Source organism: Mus caroli, chromosome 9 (assembly GCF_900094665.2).
Source record: "Mus caroli chromosome 9, CAROLI_EIJ_v1.1, whole genome shotgun sequence".
In the NCBI taxonomy this organism is placed as follows: domain Eukaryota; kingdom Metazoa; phylum Chordata; class Mammalia; order Rodentia; family Muridae; genus Mus; species Mus caroli.
Window position 1 is genome coordinate 61827305 of NC_034578.1, and position 23105 is coordinate 61850409.

General features: G+C 50.2%; 1 protein-coding gene across 2 annotated transcripts in view; it reads left to right on the forward strand.

The window, feature by feature from the left end:
- Megf11 (multiple EGF like domains 11) overlaps positions 1 to 23105 on the forward strand; it is a 316961-nt gene that overhangs the window by 271161 nt on the left and 22695 nt on the right. For both annotated transcript variants that reach the window (XM_021171815.1, XM_021171818.2), the window contains exons 11-15: positions 15475 to 15595; positions 16470 to 16633; positions 17613 to 17715; positions 22362 to 22508; positions 22854 to 22988. In XM_021171815.1, the coding sequence (XP_021027474.1) occupies positions 15475 to 15595; positions 16470 to 16633; positions 17613 to 17715; positions 22362 to 22508; positions 22854 to 22988 (670 nt within the window). The remainder of the gene's footprint in view (positions 1 to 15474; positions 15596 to 16469; positions 16634 to 17612; positions 17716 to 22361; positions 22509 to 22853; positions 22989 to 23105) is intronic.

Genomic DNA, 23105 nt, shown 5'->3' on the forward strand with positions numbered 1-23105 from the left:
GTGTCCTCCACATGTCTTACCTCAGCATGTGCATCCAATCAGCCCAAGTCTGCAAAAGTGGCAAGAAACTACAGTACACCACCAGATGTTTTGTTGTTGTTGTTGTTGTTGTTGTTGTGTTTCTCTCTATGGAGTCCCTCAAATGCAACTCAACTATGCAATGTAAGGCAGACCAATGCATGCATGTTGTTAGCAAAGAATCCTTCATCGTGTGTCCTTTCACATGTTTGCTTTAGCAGAACATCCTCTCTCCTGTGTCTGCTTCAGCTAAACGTTCCTTCATGTGTTTGCCCTAGCAAAACATCATCCAAGCGACTTTCCAAAGAACCCTTATGTTTCGACTTCAGTTTACTTTGCAGAGGTCATGGACACATTGGTATACTATGTGGGGGTGAGAGTCCCCATGGTTCATGATGTACATTGTCATAGATCTGTTCATACTCTCTCCTCTGTCCCCCTTGTTGCCTCCCACTGTCTGACTTGTCACTGCTACTCAAAAAACAAAATTGAGGTTTCAGGAGGGATGGGGAAAGGGCTCATTGGTCCGTCCGTGTGCTCACTGCCCCCCGCAACCCCAGCCAGGAATCCACTAGTCTGAAAGCTAGACTGCTGCCTCCCATCCAGAATGTAAATGGCTTCTCGTCCTTGAGCTGTGGGTGGGGGGCTTGGTAATCAGATCATACACAGCCTGTCACCTGTGTCACAGTCCTGCCTACCTGGCTCTTTAAGCTAAAACAGATTGTGAGCAGACTGTCCTGCTCAGCCTCATTATGTACCTGGAGAGACTTTCCTTGGGGCCTGGTGTTGCTGGACAGGGGCTGTTGGAGGTGATTACAAAGCACTCATTGTTCTCAATGACTTGACTCATTCCCAGGAGCACCAGGCTCCAGCGGAGATGCCATTATTCCTGCCTTACCCCAGCTTCTGAATGATGTGATTTCCTGCAATTAGCCAGCTTGGTAATATGGGGGATGGGCCATCAATCAGCAGAGCAGGCTCAGCCCAGGCTCCCCCAAAGCATCCCACAGTTAGTAATAATTAGCAGTGACTTTATGTGTTTGTTGATTTGTGACTACATACCTGCCTGTTTGCTGAAAGATTTCACAACATGGGGAATTAATAAAGAGCTAATTTTAAAAGCCCATTTCTGGGTATTGGAGTATCATCCTAAACTCAGCAACCTTGGATATGTCCCTTCACCTGCTGGGCCTCAGTTTCCCTATCCATGCTGATAGATTATCCATGCTGTTCTCCCATGGGTGAGTTCACTAGCCCCAAGGACCAAGGCCAGGGAACTCGCCATGGGGAGGGGGGAGGGGATAAAGAAAGAGGGAAAGGGCACACACACAAAGAGGGGGTAAAATGTCGGGATTATATAGGGAGGACCTCTGAGGGAAGGGCAGCTCAGCCCCTGGGCTGGAAAGTTCAAGGTTGGGAGAAGGGACTAGGGACTGAGGGATGCTGTGGGAAGGAACCTGGAATCCAGGTCTCTGTTGATGAGTAAAATATGCATCACAGTCTCACTGTTGTCCAGAGGTCTGAAACCAAGCACGTGTAAGATGGATGGGAGGAGTCTTTAAGTCTTGCCTGATGTTGGGTTTGAGTAGCCAGTGTGGTAATGGATGCATGATAGACCAGGACTCTTTCAACTGAGCTATACCCCTAACCCCCTTCCAAGGGCCTTTAAAAGAATGTGACAGCAACTTTATGCAAGCTAACCCTATGAGGACTGGGCTGGTGCTGATGAGGCGGTATAGAACTGTCGCTGGGTATTCAGGGACTTGACAGCCAGGTAGTCTCCACCCCATGAGGCCCTGGGAATGCAGAATAGCAATAGCTCTGCTTGGTGTGTTGATGATGATGACCCTCCTGCTTGTCCCTTCATTTCTAAGCCCTGGTGTTTATGATGCCAAGGACTTGGGGTGTGGCAAGGCTCATCAGACACCCAGCCAGCCATCAAAGACCTTGTCTGATCGTAATCACATCCAGCCTAGTGGAGAGCACTCATTGTGTTCTTGTTGCATGCATCATTTGGTTTATGTCTCATGAGAGCCCTATAGATGTACACTTCCACTTTCCTCAGCTTGCAAATGAGCTGAAGTTTAAACAGGGAGAGGAACTTGGCCAGGCTTAGAAAGCCACAGTGACAGGAGCCACTTCATGTACAAAAGGTAATGAGCTTTGAGAGACAAGACACTCCAGAACAACACAGACTGGAGTTCAAACCCCAGTTCTCCACTGCCTCCATTGCTTATGGTGAGCCCTGTGTCCTGCTCAAGCCTGAATGTCCTTAGCTGTGACAAAGGGTTTGTTGTAAGAGTAGGGAGCTTCCTATAGAAGTTATAGATCAGCACCTGAATCCAATAGCTACCTGCTAAGATGCTAAGCTACACGGGCAGAGAGTTTTTCTCAATCCCAGCACACATGTGACCCCCAGAGGGTATCAGGGTGAGCTGTACCCAGGCACCCCAGGTGAGTGGACTCATGAGTGCACACACCTGTTGCTCTAGGCAGGCTTACTCCAGCACCCTTGGCCCATTCTGACTGGTCCCTCAGGATGTCATGTGAGATGCCACTGTCATCAGCTGAGAGAAAGAGGTGAGGATGGGGGTAGAAGAAGAGAAGTTTATTTTTTGTGTTAGCTTAGCCTTGGCAAAAGGACCACTCAGGACATCCATTGATGAAGGGCACAAGGTCTTCCCTCTGCGGGGAAAGTGCTGGGCTAGGATGCAAGAAGCAAGTTCATAGTATTGGCTCTGCTCATGTTTTAGGTTCTGAATCTCCTTTGTAAAACAGGAATGAAATTTTCTGCCCAAAGAAAACTGTGGGCACAAGGAGTGCCTGCCTCTGATTGGGTGGAACAGCATTTCAGCACCGTGGACAGCACCACACATCTCAGCTGGCTGCTCTTCCAAATAGCCTGGGGGCGAGGCAGGGCAGTGGGGAGAATGTCTTGTTAAAGTCCTGGGGTACTTGTAGCCCTGTCCTGACAGCATCTCTGAGAGGAGGGGAGGACCTGTCTTCCCTAGTCCCCTGGCTAAAGAAATAGCTGAACCGTGGGGGGGGGGGAGGGGGGACACGGGAGAGGCCAGCCATAAGGAACCATTCACCCTCCTGCAGGCTGGGTGCATTTTACCGGTCCCTGTGACTTCTCAATGCCACCAAAGGAAATTTACACCTCTATCTCTTGTTACTCTCCAGCCTCATTTCATCTGCTCTGTGACCACACATAACTCACTTTGCCCCAAACCTGTCTCTCCCCTCTTCATCGCAACAGCCTTGTTTTTGTTGTGTCTATGAACATCCAGTCCAGCTCCTCAGATGACCTCACTTCCATAGACAGTCTTCTCTGTCAGATTCACTTCTTATACATACAAAGCCCATGGCTTTTGCTTAGGCTGCCTCCCTGAGAACAGCCTGTCTCCCCTGGCCCCATACCTCTTAGCCACCATCACCTACCCTGCCTGCCACATGGACAGCTTGCTTGGTGAAGTCTCTTTGGTAAGTGAAGTCCTTGGGAATAGCAGGGCCATTAATGTAGATGATCCCAGACTGACATCTATAGGAAGAGGAATTTGGGCTGCTTGCCAGTTGAGGCTAGGGCTTGAATCTTTGCCCATCCCCACGAGCCTCTCTGAGGTTTGTTTATTTTTATTACATTTATTTATTTATTGTGTGGGATACATGCAGAAGCCATGTACAGGAGTCAGTTCTCTCCTTCTACCACGTGGGTTCCAGATGCTGAACTCAAGTCATCAGATTTGGTGGCAGCCACCCTTTTAACTCCTACTGCTGAATCATCTAGCTAAACCCTTCTCTAAAGCGATAGCTGGAGTCGCTGTCCTTCAGCACCACCTCTGAGTTCCTGCCGCAATGGTGTACCTTAGACAGCTCACCTTACACCTTCAGAGGTCACAGAGATGTGGAACCAGGCTCCCAGCCTTCAGATAGCGGCTTCACTGCTTTTTATAGCCGTGTGACCTCAGGGTCACAGTATAGCATCTCTCTGTGCCTGTTTTATGGTATGTGAAAAGGAAATGATCGCAAATTGCTAGGGTTAGTATGCTGATCAAGCTAATTAGTGTATGCAAAGAGTATATTAGTCATCTTTCAACAAGTGTCAGCCATGATGGTCATGTTTAAAAGGTTGATGCCACCCACGACATTCGATCCTGCTGATGCCCACTTGAAGAGCCCTGAGAGTCTGTCTGGAATGCAGGTGCAGATGAGTAAGAAGAGTAAGGAAACCCTTAGCTGCAGTTTCCTCTGGAGTGGGACCTGCAGGGCAGCTATGTCACCAGAAAGGACAGTAGGCTTTCTCAGCACTGAGGGAAACAGTCTAATTTCACAGCCACACCCACAAGCCCCTGGGATGCCCAGCACAGCTCTCTTTAAGACACTGCCTGATAGAACTTCCTGCGCACACCGGTCTAAAACTAATTGCTGTCCTGACAGTGCCTGCAGGGAGCAGACTGCAAGGTCACAGCCAGGCTGAGTGACTTGATTTCCCAGTCCCCTTCTGCAGCCTCCTCCCTGCATGGAGACTTGGGGGGGGGGCCTGGAGATAAGGTGTTTTTCTGACCATCCCTCAGCCTGATGCCTTCTTTCAGTTCTGGTTGTAATGGGGACAGAGAGCTCAGGAGGCAGGGCAGAAGGGCCCAGTGTCCCCTCCCTCAGGACTTGGGCCCATATTTCTCCCTAGGATGACAGCATTTCTATTACCTTAAAGGGCTCATCTATTCATGCTGCAATTTTTTGAAGCCCTGTCTGCCATTATTGAGCCCTGCATGCTGGCAAAGGGAGCAGGCACTCCATCACCCAAATGAACCAACTCCTTCCCGCATTTTTCTCAGCTTTCTCTGCTCTGTCCATAGGTCATATGCAAAGCTTAGCTGCTTGGGCTAGGGAAGGCAGGAGGGGGCCAGAGTCACGAACGCCAGATCAGTGGGGCAGCAATTGAATTTTCTCTGCTCAAGGTTTCTGGCATCCTTTAAAGAGGTCTTTCCACCAGCTTCCCTCAGGGTGTGTGGTTCCTGAGCTGGAACTTTGGAATGAGGGCAGGTGTGGCCAGGAGAGAGTGCAGGGTGGAAATGACAGCCAGGCGACACACAAAGCACACCTGTGCACTTCCTGTTCCATTGCTCATCACCATTGTTCTAAGAGCAGAAAAGCAGTTTTTCATTCCCTGCCCCACCCCCCATCATAGTCTACTGTCTCAATTATTGTCATAAAAGATTTTTTCCTGACGCATATTAAGCATGACAAATTTACCCTCTAGCTGATGTAGTTGCGTGAACAAGACTGTGCAAAGCTTTAAAAATTACCAAAAATATTAACACACACACTCATACACATACATTTACACATATTCATGAACACATGTGCATACACACTCACACTCAGGTGCACACACATGCACATATACTCTAACTCACACACATATTCATGCACATACATACACACTTGCACACTCACATACTAATACATGGTCACACACACTCAAACACAAGCTCACTCACACACATTCACACATGTATTTATGCATACACACTCTCACACACATTCATGCACACTCTCTCTCTCTCTCTCACACACACACACACACACACACACACACACACACACACACNCACACACACACACACACACACACACACACACACACACACACACATTCTAGCACTGCTGCCTCCTGATATGTGGCTTTGATAGTTACTTGAGTATCTCAAGGCTTGGATTTCATTTTTTTATCATTATTCTTGGAGCAGAGGCAGGTATATGCATGCTACAGTGTGTGTGTGTGTGTGTGTGTGTGTGAGAGAGAGAGGATAACTTTCAGGAGTTGTTTCTCTCCTTCCACTGTGGGTTCTCCGTCACAGGCTTACATGGCAAGCACATGTGTGCCATTTGCTGGCTTTTAAAAAATTCAGTTTTTCATCTATGAGATGGGGCTGAGCATGTAGTTCAGTCAGTAGAATGCTTACCAACCATGCACAAAGCCCTGGGTTTGATTCCTAGCGCCCCATAAACCTGGCATGGTGGCACACACCTGTAATCCTAGCACTTGGGAGGTGAAAGCAGAAGGATCAGAAGTTAAAGGTCATCCTCAGATACATAGAGAGTTTGAAGCTAGGCTGAGCTACAAACAATAACAATTCACCTGTAACACAGGGAACACATGCATATTCTGTTCATGTGATCCTTAGGATTGAACAGTATAAAATGCATTCAGTGCTTAGAATAAAACTTGACTTGTAGTAGATGTTCAATGATGCTTGTTAAGGTATGTCATGGGACTATGCCAGGTTTGAGTTAAACATGGGCAAGGTCTTGAGGTCAAGTGGGGCTGGGTAGGAAGCTGAATCTGACCCTCAGCATCTACATGGCCCACAGCCATGTGCTCAGCCTCTTAGAGTCCCGCATGCCTCTCTGTACAATGGGCAAAGAATGATGGCCATGCAGAAGCAAGGACAGAGAGTGAGTCGCTGCCCAGAGCTTGTTGTGGAGAGCTGAGAATGCTCTCTCAGGAGCAGAGCTAGAAGGACACACTGCACTTCCTTAGCCCCCTCCCCCCATTCTGCTGGGGAGGAAACTAAGGGCTGACAGAGAGAGTGACTTGCCTCTGGTCACATAGCAAAACGATGCAGCAGAGCTGGGGTCGGGCAGAGGTGAGAACTCCAGCTGATGCTCTCATGCCCTTCACCTGCCTGTCAGGAGCTTGTTCTCCCCTGGGCAGGGAGGAGAGTGGTGAAGACACTCAGGTGGTGTGTACCAGGAAGTTAAATCATGTTGGCAATTAATCCACAGAGCAAAGTAGAGAGAATTGGCTTTGTGTCACCGAGGCTCAGGCTAGCATCTCCCTCTGGGACTCTGTGGTTTGTGGCTTCATTAGGGGAAAGTGCTGAGTCTTCTCTTCCTATCCCATCCCATCCTTTTCCTGCCGAGCTCCTGCTGCCCTCCTCAGTGTCCTCGTCACTCGGGCGGTGGCCTTGCCATCTCTGTGTCAGCTGGAGGAGTCAGGGTCGGTCCCAGGCACGTGGGCTTCCAATATACCCAGACTCCTTCTTTGCCCAGAGTCACTTGCATAGCTTGGACCTCTGCTGGCCAGGATCCAGGACCTGGGTCTGAGCCTTGGATTCTCGAGGCTGTGTCCAGAGCCTCTACGGGCAGAATGATGCGTGGCTCTGAGGGCGTGCATGGTGAGTGCTGAGCATAGCCAGCCCAGGACTGTGTTCTGCTCACTCCACACAACAAGCTTCAGATGGGGGGAGGGGCTGTGAGGACTCCCACCTTGCACAAGAAGAAACTGATGTTCAGGGAGGCAAAGTGACCTTCCCCAGTATACCGTAGCTGAGCTCAACACTGAACCTAGAACCTGCTTTAGCCTTGAGTCCACACTACCGGAAGAGGAGAGAATTATGATGAGGGTTCTAATTGACTAGGGACCTTCCCAGACAAGTGGGAAGATCTCAGTTGGAGCCAGATGGCCTCCCACCTTTGTCTTCCTTGGGAGGTAGGTCAGGTGCCACGGAATCTCTCAGACTTGCAGAATGTATCTGTCCACGACCCAGGGGGTAGGGGGCTAGGATCCTGAGCTGAGAGCTCCACAACCAGACTCACCTCCAGCCGCTGCCTAGGAGTGGAGTAGTCAGGAGTCAGGTCTGGGCTCTAGCCAGCGTTCCGCCCTACTCACCATTAAGTCACTGTGCTCTTCTGGATATTACCTTTATCTTCTACACACCTGACCCTGGTCTCCTGAGGCTGGCATGAAGCTCAAATGCAACAGTGATTAAGAAGGATTCAGAAAGCTCCAGGAAATGCGCAGAAAGGACATGGGCTACAGACCTGAAACCACCAGGCCTGTGATATTGACACAGAAGAACCAGCTGTGACTGTGAGCCACATCTCCATCCCTGCCCCTGCCCCACAGCCCTGCCCTTGCACCATAGCCCCACCCCTGCACTACAACCCTGCCCCTGCACCATAGCCCCACCCCTGCACTACAGCCCTGCCCCTGCTCCATAGCCCCACCCCGCACCATAGCCCCGCCCCTTCAGTACAGCCCTGCCCCTGCACCATAGCCCCACCCCTGCACCATAGCCCCGCCCCTTCAGTACAGCCCTGCCCCCAGCCTTTTCTCCCTAGGTATGATGACTAGTGATCTCATTTGTAAGAGGAATTATACACTCCATGAGGGGAAGGGGTTTGGTTATGACTAAAAAATGAGAGATGCTATAGAAAGGGGTGGTGAACAAACAGGAAAAAGGAGGTGGAACAACCTGATGTGTGTGGGGAGGTACACTGTAATTCCAGCACTCAAGAGCTGAAGCAGGAGGATGACAGGAAAGAGACCCCATTTTGTGAACAAAACAAAGTTGTAAAGAGGGCGATATAGTCCCCTGAACTCAGACCAGGGAAGGTGTCTGGGGGCTCTGAGAGCATCAGGCTCAGATGGCACAGAGGAGCAGAGTAGGAGAGCAGTGAGAGGCAGTGGGAACTCAAGTGACTGGGCCCTGAAGGCCTGGCTGGAGAGCCGACCCTAATGCACCAGAGGAACAGGAGCCACTGCAGCCCAGAGCAGGGCTGTAACAGAGCAGGCCTTGACCTCCCTCCTACATCTAAGGGGGTAGTGACAGTGTAGCATCCAGAGTCAGCATCAGCATCAGCATGGAACAGCCCCTGCTCTAGTGCAGTGTGTTCCCTGCTGGGGCTATATCTCAGTTGACAGAATGCTTGCCTGCATGCACAAAGCCCTCAGTTCAATCCTCAGCACCACATAAACTGGATATGAAGGGGAAGACAGAGAATCAGAAGTTCAGGGCCAGTCTGAAGTACAGAGAGTTGGAAGACAGCCTGGACTATAGGAGACACTGTCTAAAACCAGCAACCCCACCCCCAATGTCCTGAATGTCTGGATGAAACCAGTGCATACGAACTGATCACAGACTCCAGCTGGGGCGCTGGGCTGAGTGAGGCCAGCAGGGCAGAGTGCTTCCTTCCTAGTCCTCACCTCATGCCCCTACTAGCTAGTAAGAGATCACCAGAGTTCTAAATGTCAATTCTATTACCACTGTGGTAAGTGCCACTGTAACAGGGGCGCTTGCTCTGCAAGCGGGGAGAAGCAGTAGATTAAAGGACATGGGAGCTGAAAAGGACTGTAGGTCACATTCAGTCTGTCCTGATGGTGAGCAGGACCCAGGGCACTTGGCAGCCACGCTGGGCTGAATGAGCGGTGGATGAGGCCATGTGCTTTGGTCTCACTGCAACCCACAAACCCTGACTGACAGTCAGGCTTGCCTTCCTGACTCATCCCATGTCCTCCTCCAGCAAAATGCATGTGGATAAATGCCCAGTGGGCATGACAGCCCTTGTGTGAGCCCATCCTGAGTAAGCGGGCTAGCAAAAGAGACCAGGCATGTCTGTGAGCTCCAGGTTTGGCTGAGAGAGAGACCCTGCCTCTGTGAATAAGGTGGAAGAAAGAGGGGATGATTCCTGACAACTTCTGGCTTCCACAGGCATGCACATATACATGCATGCACCCCATGCATGTGTACATACATGCACACACACCCACACATGCATGCAAAAAACATGCATACATATAGGCACATCACAAACATACACGGAAAAATAGAAAAAGGGAAAAAGAAAGTACACGCAGGCCAGGGGAGTGTCTTTGCTATCCCCTGGGCCCCTCTGCTAAGCTCTGACAGGCAGGCGGGTGCACAAGCCCCCTTAGCATGCATGTAAGGAGCCTAGGTTCACCCCATTTACACTGCCTCCCACCCACTGAGTGTATTTAAGGGGACCCAGGGATAAACTTTCAAATGTCCTCCTTTGTATAAGGGAGGGGCAAAGCCCTTCCATCCTCTTTCTCCTCCGATGCCCAAAAACACTCATTAACCTCTTGACCACTTCGAGAAGGAGGGATAAGCGGCACAAGAGGCCCAGCTGTTGATTAATTTTCCCAAACAGAGCCAAACTACAAAGCGGCATATTGCAGAGGAGAAAAAGCCAACAAGCAAGGTTTGAAACAAATTTTATGGAACACATAAGGCACCAGGGTTGGGTCCAGCGAGTCAGGCAGGGGGAGAGGCTTCCGTCTGTCGGGAGCAGCATCGAGGGTTCCGTGCCATCAGCAACTCTCATATCAGGTTCAGAATGTAAGCAGCCCACTCTGCATCCGTAATTAACAGGCCTCATAGAGGAGGAAGTCCACAGCCGCCTCCTGGAGCAGAATGAGGAGGCCTGGTGGAATACAGGGAAGCAGCCTGTTGTGGGAGACGGGGACAAGTTCCTGTGGGCAGAGGTGCCTCCTTCCCAGAAGTGCTCAGTGTCTTACATGGAATAGCAGAACACACAAGCACCGGTGCATCTGGGTTCAGACACGGGCACATCCTCTGATGTCCTACTGTTCTTAGGCAGTGAATGTACTGTGTAAGCAGACAGAGAGGGTCGGCTGGCAGGGACAGCCTTGTACTGTCATCCACAGCAACAGGAGGTATTGTCTCAGAGACCTCTACTGCAGAGAACAGTGTTCTTGGTCTTAGCAGAGTGTTTCAGGGCCTGTCTGTGGTAAGCAGAAATGGAGCGATTTTTGAAAAGGATTCAATATAGAATTAAAAATAGGCATGAGAGGGAAGCCAGACAAGAGACCATCCCTGGAGTTGTCAGGGTCAGGGTGTGGGCCCTTGGTAGTTCTAACAGCTAGTCTCTGCCACCTGTCCTCAAGGGACAGGTAATAGTGAAAGTAGAAAAGGAGATGTGTTCAATATGGCGTATGGCCCCAAGCCCAGTGACACCCCACTCCCACCACCTTGCCTATCCTGGAGTCTTGACATGAGGTTCAGGTTAGAAGGGGAGAGGTATACATAACTAAGCAGTCATGGCCAAGATGTCGGGGCTCCCCCATCATCATCATCATCGTCATCGTCATCTGTGTGAGGTTTCCTTTCCTCCTGGGAGACAAACTCCCCATCTGGTCAGCATCAGGTCCTCAGCCTTTTCCTTCTCAGCATGAGATTCCTAGGGAAAGTCCAGTCCCCCATTAATTAACAAAATCCCATCAAAGTCTGAGGCAGGACAGTGCACACCCACACGTGGGTCTTGGAGAGTGCTTTGTTTTTATTTTTGTTGTTTCGTTTTTATTCACTGTCATTGTAGTTGTGTGTGTGTTGTGTGTGCGCATGTGTGGAGATCAGAGGACCGTTCTGCGGAGTCACTTCTTTCCTACCTTCACGTGGGTTCCAGGATCGAACTCAGGTGGGCAGTGTTGCATAGCAAATGCTTCTACCTGCTGAGAGTCGTGTTTGTGACATTTTACAAAGTTGCTGTCCTGTTTACTTTGAGACAAGGGTTACTAAGTTGCCCGGGGTGTCCTTGATCTCACTCTATAGTCCAAACTGGCCTTAAACTTATACTCTTCCTGCCTCAGTTTCCCGAGTGGCTGGGGTTGCAGGCTGGTGCCACCAGGCCCAGATTTTCCATTTGTTTCCTCCTAGGAAACACTTGGCATAAGGTGGCCTTGCAGGGACCTTCTCGTCCCCAAGGCTAAGCACTCAGTGTTTGATAGATAACAGTGTGAGAAGGGAATGAGCAGCAAGCTTAAGGGGCTGATGGGAAAACAGAGGCCTTAGAGTTGGGCTTCTGCCCTCCGAGAACACATGCCTCCTCCATGACCAGCCTGGCATCGCTGAGTTGGTGAGAGACGGGCCTCTCCTCCCCCACTTCCTGCTGCTTAAATCCTAAGGGGCTTGTCATTTTCTTTTTTTTTTTTTCTTTAAGTTTTATTTTACTATTTTTTGTGTATGGGTGTTTTGCCTGAAGGTATTATCTCACATGTGTGCCTGGTGCCCAGGGAGGCCAGACCAGGGTATCTTGTTATAGATGTTATAGAAGTTATAGATGGTTGTGAGCTGCCATGTGGATCCATGGGATGAACAGCCAGTGCTCTTAAGCTGGAACCGGATCTTCAGGCTCTTGTCACATTCTTGTTATATGTTTCCACAAACAGTAAGGCTTATATAAGGCTAACTTATTTTGTGGGACAGGGGGGAGGGGATCAAACCCAGGGCCTTACACATGCTAGACGAATGTCCTACCACTTATATAGCCATATCACCATCTATTATTACTACTATTATTGTTGTTGTTTTCGAGAAAGGATTTCACTGTGTAGCCTTGGCTGTCCTGGAACTCACTCTATAGATCAGGCTGGCCTTGAACTCAGAGAGCCACCTACCTCTGCCTCCTGTGTGCTGGGATTAAATGTATGCACCACTACTACCTGGCCCCTTATTAATTTTTTTACCCTTATTAATTTTTAATTAAAGAGATTTTTTTAATTATTGTTAGGTGGTCGTGGCAGTAGTGGCACTTGGAGGCAGAGGCAGGTGGATCTCTTAGTTCAAGGCCAGCCTGGTCTATAGAGCAAGTTCCAGGATAGCCAGGGTTACACAGATAAATTCTGTCTTGAAAAAAAAAAACCTATTTTTACTGCTGTGCATGTGAAGCTGTGCCTGTGAGTGTGTGCCACATGTACTGCAGAGGCCAAAAGAAGTCATTTAGATCCCTCGGAGCTGAGGTGGCAGGTGGTTTGAGGTGTTTGGTGTTGGTGCTGGGAACAGGATTCAGGTCCTTTGGGGGAGCTGCAAGCATGATTAACTAAGCCATCTCTCTAAGCCCTTTCCATACCTTTTGCTTGTTTTTTGTTTGGTTGGTTTTTGTTGTTTTTTTGTTTTTCATTTTTTTGAGATGTTGCTGAGTATCCACAGGGGAAGACTGCTTGGCCATGGGTTTAAGCCAACAGCAAGTCTTTATTAGCTGGATGGAGACTGCACTGGGTGTTTGGAATCCCAGTGTAGCACCAAGCCTTTCTCAGGGTGAGCTTTTAAGCACAAAAAAAAACATGTTCTGGATTGACACATTTCAGTTAACAAGAACAGTTTGCCAGAAGTGAAACTGCAGATGCCAGAAGCAAGAGTCGTACATGTTGAGACCTGCAAGAGTCGTACATGTTGAGACCTTCCCAGAACTATGAGCTCTGATGGATTAGGCCTTTGTTTTAGTTTTGGCAAATGGTGGTGTCTAAGTGATGAGTTTTACAGCACGAATGACTCTTCCATCGTGGAGTCAGTTATACTAAGATCTGTGGGCCTACTAAGGTCTGGTCCTTATTACAGACACAGAAATAGGGTCTCAAGCTGGCCCCTAAACTCACCATGTCGTTGAAGATGACCTTGAACTTCTGATCCTCCTGTCTCCATCTCCTGAGTGCTGGGATTCCAGGTGTGCACCACACCCACTTTATGCAGGGGATCAAGCCCAGGGCCTAATGAGCTCCAACTGTCTCCCAGGCCCTTTTAAAGTTGTTCACTCCTGAAACACCCCAAACTTGTGCTGCTATGTTGTCTTGCCCACAACAACTCCATCCTGGGCTGCCTTCATTTCCCTGCCCCTGAAGACTCAGAGGTCCTCACTCCCAGCCTGTGCTCTTTACTTGACCCTTTTTAACTCCCCCTGCCCTACCCCAACTCCACCCCAGGAGCTGCCACCACTGCCAGGACCCCATGCTGTCCTATCTCTATATACACCCTTGGGGATAGAAATCAGTGCCCTCTGCTGAGCCCCCCTTTAGAACTGGAGCTTAAGAACAGCCAACTCCCCTGCAAGTCATGCCGTCCTTGGATGGCAGATAATCTATGATTGACACAGATGCAATGCCCCCCACCCAGGTCATTTTCAGGGTGCCTTCATCTCCTGAGCTTCCTGAGTGCTAGGCAAGGCCATCCTTGGTTACTGTCAGCCCACCAAGTCATCTTTCCTGACCCCATCTTAGGGTTGTCTAAGATCAGTAACCCCAAGTCCCAAAACAATCCCCAGAGAGTCTGGTTCTCAGCACCCACTGACATGTTTAAGTAGCCAGTCTGGGGCCAAAGAGAACCCCTCCACTTTAAGTTCTGTGACCTGGGCCATTACATGACTTTCTCAAGTAACCGCTTCCTCTGTGTCATGGGAAGATAGGAAACAATAGTTAGTGTGTCTGAGATGTGGTGAGAATTAAGAGATGAAGCACAGCGTGGTGTGTGATCCTGTGTGTGTGTGTGTGTGTGTGTGTGTGTGTGTGTGTGTGTGTGTGAGTGTGTGAGAGAGAGAGAGAGAGAGAGAGAACGCTCAAATGCCATTGTCAGCGAGAGAGAGAGAGAGAGAGAGAGAGAGAGAGAATGCTCAAATGCCATTGTCAGCGAGAGAGAGAGAGAGAGAGAGAGAGAGAGAGAATGCTCAAATGCCATTGTCAGTGAGAGAGAGAGAGAGAGAGAGAGAGAGAGAGAGAGAGAGAGAGAGAGAGAGAGAGAGAGAGAGAGAGAGAGAGAGAGAGAGAATGCTCAAATGCCATTGTCAGTGAGAGAGAGAGAGAGAGAGAGAGAGAGAGAGAATGCTCAAATGCCATTGTCAGTGAGAGAGAGAGAGAGAGAGAGAGAGAATGCTCAAATGCCATTGTCAGCGCCATCCCTCCTCCCTGAGACACCAGCAGATAGGGATGGGCAGTCCCTCTATGCACCAAGCTCGTTTGAATTGAAACAGTTGAAACCGTGGCATGTGACTGCCACTGGCCTGTAATCTCAGCAAGCTGGAAATGGAGGCAGAAGACTCAGAAGTTCAAGGCCATCCCTGGCTACACACATCGAATTTAAGGCCAGTCTGTAAAACTGGAAACCCTGTCACATCCCCTACACCCACTCTTTCCGCTCCCAACCTCCTCACTCCCCCACAAATCAACAGATAGGAGGTACCAGGTTTGCTGTGACCCAACACGGACTCCCAGGGTCAAGTTCCCTAGGGACTCTGCTAACCCTAGAGTCCTGGTGTGGAGGCTGGGCCTCTTCCCTAAAACAGCCTGAGCTTCTGAGTTCAGAGCCTCCAGCTCAGAGTCAGTAGTACCTCCTGGGGGCTCTTGGGAACCATCAGTCTCCTGCTGGTTCACTTCGAGTCGTTGACAGAAGTTGACAGAATCTGGGTCAAGGTCTCCGTTTTCTTGCTGGCTGTATAGCGCTCAGCCTATAGGCTGCCATCTTCATTGTTTGTGGGTTCCCTTCTGTTGTCTTCAAAGTCACAAGCCAAGTGGAGGATTTAGGATATGTGTCTGTGACCTACCCTCTCAAATCACTTGATTTTAAGGACTTGTGAGCTATCGGGTACACCTCCATGATCTGTCACATCTACAAAGTCCCCTTTGCCATATGGCAGAAGGGGCCAGGTGTGATAGGGCACACCTTTAACCCCCCTCTCCCTCTCGGGCAGAGGCAGGCAGATCTCTGTGACTTTGAGTGAAGCTGGGGCTACGTAATGAGACCCTGTCTCAAAGAGAAGAGAAGGTGCTGGGGTTGGAAGCATGGACATCAGGAGGAGCACCACCTACAGAGCCACCCAGAGTGGGGACACCTCTCGTCTCACACCCAGGCCTTCTTTGTGCAGGGAGAGGTGTGTGCCGTCCCCTGTGCTGCAGGGACCTATGGTCCCAACTGTTCATCTGTATGTAGCTGTAGCAATGGCGGCACCTGCTCCCCAGTGGATGGCTCCTGCACCTGCCGAGAGGGTAAGTTCCCTCCAGCTCTAGTCCCAGGCTCACACGTGCCAACGGCTGAGCACCTCAGTGGGGGCTGTTTAAGCCCACCCACCACTCGGGGTCAGAGAGTGCATAAGTCAGGTTCCAGCCAAGGAAAGCCACAGCCAGAACCAGGAATATAGGAGGGTATCCTTCCGGGTTTGGAATTGCTGAGGGCATGGAGGGAAGGTGAGCCACATGGTCTGCAGGGACAATATGGGGAGACAGAGTTTCCTGAACCTGGATGAGAGACTCACCTGGTGGGAGCTAAACACGCTTTGTGGAGGCACTAGGAAAGCAGAACTAGGAGAAATTGTAGCTCTGGGTTATCCTGGGCTACATAATGAAGGGAGGGAAGAGGGTGCACCTGGCTCCTTCCCCATTCTTGTCTTGGGGCCTGGTCTCCCTCAGGAAGCCTGCCTGGAGGCAACAGCTAGGAAGTCCTTCAGTCCTCAGAAGTAGCCTCCTGCTTCAGGGAACAGAGGAGGGAGGGGTTCAGCCCTAGGTGCAGGAGCAGACAGGCTTCAGGAAGGAGATAAGCTGCTGAAATCCCACTCCTGGCCTAGGAGGACATGTCTCCAGAGCTGATCCTGAGTCCCAGCGGGCCCATCCACAGGCAGCAGAAATGGTGTAAACCACCGGGTGTGGTGGTGCAAGCCTTTAATCCCAGCACTTGGGAGGCAGATTTCTGAGTTCAAGGCCAGCCTGGTCTACAGAGTGAGTTCCAGGACAGCCAAGGCTACCTGTGGCAGGCAGGGACGGAGGTCGAGGCAACTGTGGTGGCAGGGATGCTGCCTATGGGTGGGGAAATGGGTGGAGAGTTATGCTGGGCAGGGCCAGGTGACACCCTTTGCCCTCTCCCCAGGGTGGCAGGGCCTGGACTGCTCCCTGCCTTGTCCCAGTGGGACCTGGGGCCTGAACTGCAATGAGACTTGCATCTGTGCCAATGGAGCTGCCTGCAGCCCCTTTGATGGCTCCTGTGCCTGCACCCCAGGCTGGCTGGGGGACTCCTGTGAACTGCCCTGCCCGGTGAGTACCCACCTTGATCTCTTGTGCCTTCTGCTCCCTGGAGGGCAACAGAGAAGAGCTCTGAGTCAGGGAGGGTCAACCTCTGTGTAGCTTCTTCTCACCGTAGGCCTTGATCCTTCCATCTGTAAAATGGCCACTCAGGCAGAAGTGCTTTTCTATTGCTCTTTTGATAGGCAGAGCAACTGACTGGCAGCTAATCCACCCTGCCAGGACACTCTCTGTCCTCCCCAACCCAGCAGAATGCTCTCTCTGGGTAGTAGATGAGTTGCAGGCTAGCCACTGCTAGGGACGGGGTTTGGAACCAAACCGTCCAGCAACAACCCCCACTCTTCAAGCACTGGGTCCTAGGCAGAGACTGAATATCAGCTTTGCATTGAAATCCTGATCCTGCCTCCTGAGTGTGTTTCTCCAGCGGCTTCTCATTTTTAAAGTGGGACTGGGTGTAGCCATCCTAGAATATTGGCACAACAGGCATTTGAGACCTCGTGAGCATGTATGAAATGAGGCTCCCATTTCCTTCCCCAGGGACTAGAGTAGGCCATCCTTATTCCTGGTGTGGGATGGATGTGTAACAATTAACAAAATATGTCATGTTTTGTAGCTAGGATCTCACAGTGTAACCCAAGCTGGTCTTGAGCTCATAGCAATCCTCCTGCCTCTGCCTCCCGACTGCTGGGATTACAAGAACATCTCCCCCTACCATGCCTGTCAACAACAAAATGCATTTTAACCTACAGTTTTAATGACCACCTGGAGGCTATATTGGCTCTATTTAATGTCACCTGGAGGCAGGCCTTCTTCATGCCCTTCCTATTAATACGGCCAGATGGTTTTTATGACTTCATAGCCCTGTTAATACCTAGTTACAGAGCATCATGGCTGCATCCCAGGCCTGCCTCTGGATCCCTGAAGAGCTGATGGAAGTGTGTGACTCTCTAGGAGCCGAGGTATGATTCTTCTCTCCTTCCTCTCCCCACAGGACGGCACTTTTGGGCTGAACTGCAGTGAGCATTGTGACTGCAGCCATGCTGATGGCTGTGACCCTGTCACAGGCCACTGCTGCTGCCTGGCAGGATGGACAGGTAACCTCTGCCCTGCCACTCACTGCGGGCCCTGGGTTTTCCCTCCTTCCTCTCGACTGTTCATCTCCTATCATTTTCTTCCTTCCTGCTCCCAAATGTGCACCTCCCCCTCATCTGCTCCCTTTCAGTCTGGTGAGGAGATATTTATTAAGGACACGTTATGCTGAGGTTCTGGTCTCGGGGCAACACATTTCAGTGCTGGCAGGTATTCAGCCTGTGTGTAGCGAACATGGCGCTTCAGAACCCCAACCCTTACATCTACCCCATAAACCATCCTGCTACACAAGGGGGGTTCCTGCCACTTCTCTGCAGCCCACTGATCCCATGGGCCCATCTCTCATCAGACCCACCTTCATCTCCTGGTAGGTCTCCTGCCTTCTCTTCTGCCTTGCCCAGATGAACCCACTCTGCAAATGGTGACCAGTGGTGACCCCCAAACCAGTCTTTTCAATTCTATGGCTTCCTGGAGGTGATGTAGAGTCTCAGTCCTGGCCAGGTGCAGCACTACACACGTGTAATCCTAGCACTCAGGAGAGACAGGAAGTTCAAGGTCATCCTTGGCTACATAGCAAATTTAAGGCTAACCTGGGCTACATGAGACCTTGTCTCTGAAAAACAAAAACTGTAACAACAACAACAAAAAAAATCCAGACTTCTTGCCATAAGGCTCTACCCACTGTGATGTGGGCCTGCCCAGTTCCTCTTTCCTGCCCTATTTCTCTCTCAACATCTACGCACCTGGGCCAAAGTTAACTATTTTTATTAAAGATAGATCTCACTGTGTAGCAGTGTCTAGCCTGGAATTTACTGTTTATCCTGGCCTGGCCTTGAACTCTTTGAATCTTCACCTGTCTCAGCTGTTAAGTGCTGGGTCTGGTTTTATAGGCATGCACCACCATTCCCTGCCCTAATTCCTCACCTCTGCACTGCCCTCCCCTCATTCTTGTTAACCCCCCATCTTACCAACAAGTTCCTTTCCCTTCATTTAAGGAGCTGGGCAAGTTGTGCCAGTGGGTCACACCCCAGCTCAATAACTCCTTCCTATTTGCCAGGTTTCAAGTTGAAGGTCATTTGTACATTACCCACCCAGGACCACCCGCTTATGAATTCTGGTGACCTAGACCCTCCCTCTGCAGCATCAGAACTGACCTTAGACTCTGAACTGAGTAACTGCTTCTATAGCAGTCCTAGGAGAAATCTGCCTTAGGCATCCCTGCACCCACTGTCAGATGACTGAAAACCGAGCTCCAGCTGGAAGGCCTGGGCTTGTGAACTTCTGCAAGTTCTCCACTCTGCCTGGCCTGAAGCCTCCATCCATAAAGCACAGATAATCCTCACAGGGAACTTGGGACCACTCTGAGGTTTCAGTGAAGGGTACTGTTAAGGGCTCAGCACCTAGCACACCGTGGTCTGTGACATAAACCACGGCTCAGGAAGCTCTCAGTGCAGTACAGAGGTCAGTGACCACTGGCTGGGCCGACCCCGCTGGCTTCATTCTGTAGGATTCTACCTACCTTCATTCTGACAGCTGAAGGCTAGGGTCATTCCTTTACAGCAGTGGTTCTCAACCTTCCTAATGCTCTGATACAGCTCTTCATGTTGTGGTCATCCCTAACCATAAAATTATTTTTGTTGCTACCTCATAACTGTAATGTTGCTACCGTTAGGAATTACAGTGTGAATACCTGTGTTTTTCCATGGTCTTTAGCAACCCCTGTGAAAGGGTTGTTCAAACCCCAAAGGGGTGGTGACCACAGATTGAGATCCACAGCTTTAGAGCATGCCAGGTCGAGGTTCCCCTGGCCTGCCAGCTCTCCCTCAGTATGGACCAAAGCCCCGCCTCTCACCGGCCCTACATTGTCAAATACAGCCTTGAAATGTTCTTTGTTTGTTTGTGTTTTGGTTTGTTTGTTTGTTTTTCATTTTTCCGAGACAGGGTTTCTCTGTGTAGCCCTGGCTGTCCTGGAACTCACTTTGTAGACCAGGCTGGCCTTGAACTCAGAAATTCGCCTGCCTCTGCCTCCCAAGTGCTGGGATTAAAGGCGTGCGCTGACACGCCCGGCCCTTGAAATGTTCTTAATGTGCTTTAATTTTGATAGGGCTGACCTGATTTTAATGACACCCACTTTAATGATAACATTTAAAGAATTCTGGCTTAGATGGACAGCTTCTCAGCTAGGCCTCTGCTGCTTCCAAAGCCTGTTTCTCCAAAGATGGTGCTGAAGGCTTCTCAGACAGGTGACTGAGGTTTGGAGATTTGTCATGCAGAACAAGGCCAGGAAAGACAGGGAGAGTGAGAGGCAGAACCGGGACCTCCCATACAGTGAGCACTCCTGCCCTGAAAACCCTGCTCACCTCCCCATCTGGCTTGGGCATATCCTCTGCCCTCTCATGACAGCTCCCCTCATGGCTTATTTACCTTGCTCTGAACATAATAGGTGCTTACAAAATGCTTCTTGAAGTCCACTGAAAAGAGTCAGCCCGTGACCACACATGGAAAGTGTAGAGATTATCTGCTCTGGCTCTGGCACTAGAGCTAAGGAGTGTCAGGATATTAGTGTCAACAGCAGGGGAGGCGCAGGCCACATTTTTAGGAGAAGACTTTCACTTAGTGGGTAGGTCATTTAGTTGTGTACTTTTGAGACAGGATCTCCCCATAGCCCAGGTTGGCTCAAACTTGCTATGTAGCTAAGGATAACTTTGAACTCCTGTATCTTTAATATTACAAAAATGCCCTAGGTGATGTCTCTGCTGTAGGGAGCAACCAGGTCATCGGGAATGAGTTTCAGGAAACCACTGCCCACTTCTTCACATCCCTGGCGGGGGTGGGGGTGGGGGTGTAGGAGACAGGTGTATGAATGAAACAGCTGTAACAGGTAGCTACAGATGTTTGGACCCCTGGGCAGACAGGCTTCCAGGGAAGGGCTTGCTGCTGTGAGTGCTGGCTTTGAGTATGGGTTCTTCAAGTGTGAAGAACTATCATTAGTTCTACACTGTAACAACCCATTAGTGTGTGGGGGAGGGGCTCCTGGAGAGCCCATCCTCCAAGCTTTTGAGTTTGTTTTCACTTTCCGGAGAGGAAGAGAGAATGACTGTGAATGGGATATGAAAATGATTAGAATATGTAATATACACATGTGGGCACATGTAGGGAGGATGCCTGTATGTGCCTGGGGTGCTGTCAGGAAGCCGCATCCTCAGTCTCTCTCCCACCTTATTCACTGAGACAGACAGTCTCAATCAGACACAGAGCTCACCCATGAGACTAGTCTCACTAGGCACTTTGCTATGGGGAATCTCGGTTCCACTTTCTGAAGCTGGGACAAGTTACAGATGGTTGTGAGCCATTGTGGGGTGCTGGGAGTCACACCTGGCTGTTCCCTCCCCAACCCCAGCAAGGCTGAGACACAAGTTAGGGCACAAGAAGGGAAGACATCCCTGGCAGCTCCCCACCCTGGCTGTCTTAGCCTGTTCCCTCCCGCTCCTACAGGTGAGCCTGTAGAGTCTCAACTCCTCCAAATTGGTCCCACTGCTCCCCTTCACTGTTCGCTGGGTCTTCCCTCTTTGTTTCTCTTTCCCACAGTCCCATCCTTATAACAAGGTAGACACGACTTTTAAACTAATCCTGTGCCTCTGGAGCCTCTGAAGCTTGCCTTCCAAAGACTGGCTGGTCTCCTGGGCCTGGTCCAGCCTGGAAGCTGCTCTGCCTGGAAGGGACACCCCCACCCCACCCCCAGGCTAAAATTCCTACTTAGACTCCAAGCTGAAATCAGCTCAGCTCAAATCTTCTTTGAGCTTGGGGGGACTGTAGATCTTGTTCCCTCTCTTATTGAGATAGTCTATCCATTTTTCCATAGGCTGCTGTTTGTCATGCCGAAGTTCATTTATTAGCATGTTTAGGGTATAGCTAGCACTTTTAGTTTCTTTTATACATGTGTGTATATGTGATATAAAATATATATTATGTATATGTGTACACATATTTGAATATTACAAAATTTCAGTCTCATGTAGCTTTGGCTAGCTTTGAACTTTCTACATGGTTAGGATGGCCTTGCATTTATTTGTAAATTAAAAGGTATATATATATATATATATATATATATATATATATATATATATCTCCACACACGCATACATACATATACATACGGGGGGCTGAATGAGTGTGTATGTATGATGGGCGGGGCTTGCGTGTACCACTCTGGAGGTCAGATGACAACTCTGGACCTTCCACTCTTATGTTGCTCTCGGGGACAGAACTCAGGTCACTAGGCCTTCCTACTGAGTAACTTTAGCCATCTTACTGGCCTGACATGTTCTTGATGCCAGCTCAGCTGTGAAGGTGGAGACAACCGTCCTCATCTGGTGCTACCATCTCCTCTCTTGCTAGGCCCGTCAAGTAACGTCATGGGTCTACCCTTGTGCTGTGTTCGATTCCAAGCTATACTGACTTCTTCTGTTACCTGCTCTCTGCTTTTATGACAGTCATTGCTTGCTCAGTTCTTTTTGCCTTTGAGGACTCTGGAAGGGCATCATCTCCTGTCAGAAGCCCTCCCCACCAGCCCCACTTCTACTGGCTTTCCCTCCATCTCCCCCCTGCCCTCATCCCTTCCCACTGACCTGCCTCTGTGTCTGGTCCACAGGCATCCGCTGTGATAGCACGTGTCCTCCAGGTCGCTGGGGCCCCAACTGTTCAGTGTCCTGCAGCTGTGAGAACGGAGGTTCCTGCTCCCCGGAGGACGGGAGCTGCGAGTGTGCCCCTGGCTTTCGGGGACCCTTATGTCAGAGAAGTAAGGCTTCTGATTTCCTGCTCCCCGAGCCCCTCCCAGCCAGTAGTGCTGGCCTGTGGAAGGCTGGCCTATGGACCCCAGGCCCCTTTTCACTCCATGTTGTCCTTCTTCCCCTGTTGTCCTTCCTCCCCTGTCCTGGCTGTTCTGTTCCTAAGTTCAATGTCTAGGTTCTCAAAAAAATCAGGGCCAGCCCACAGTTCTCTTCAAAGGGGATGGACCTCCCGGTGTGGGGACCCTAGACTTCCCCATTTTCAAGAAGCCTTTCTTCACTGGAACGGGGGAGAGGTGGCTAGGCCAGCTGTTCCTACAAGCTTCTGACCAGCGTCTCCCCTCTGACACCCTCAGTCTGCCCACCAGGATTCTACGGCCATGGCTGCGCCCAGCCTTGTCCCCTCTGCGTGCACAGCAGGGGGCCCTGCCACCACATCAGTGGTATCTGTGAGTGCCTGCCAGGATTCTCTGGAGCCTTGTGCAACCAAGGTACCTGCAACTGATGGGGAGGCCAGAGCAGGGAGCAAAGGGGCAGAGAGAAGGAAGGGTCCAGGGATTCTCTTTTTATGCTGTTGGAATAAGGAAGAAAAAAAAAATCACTATGCT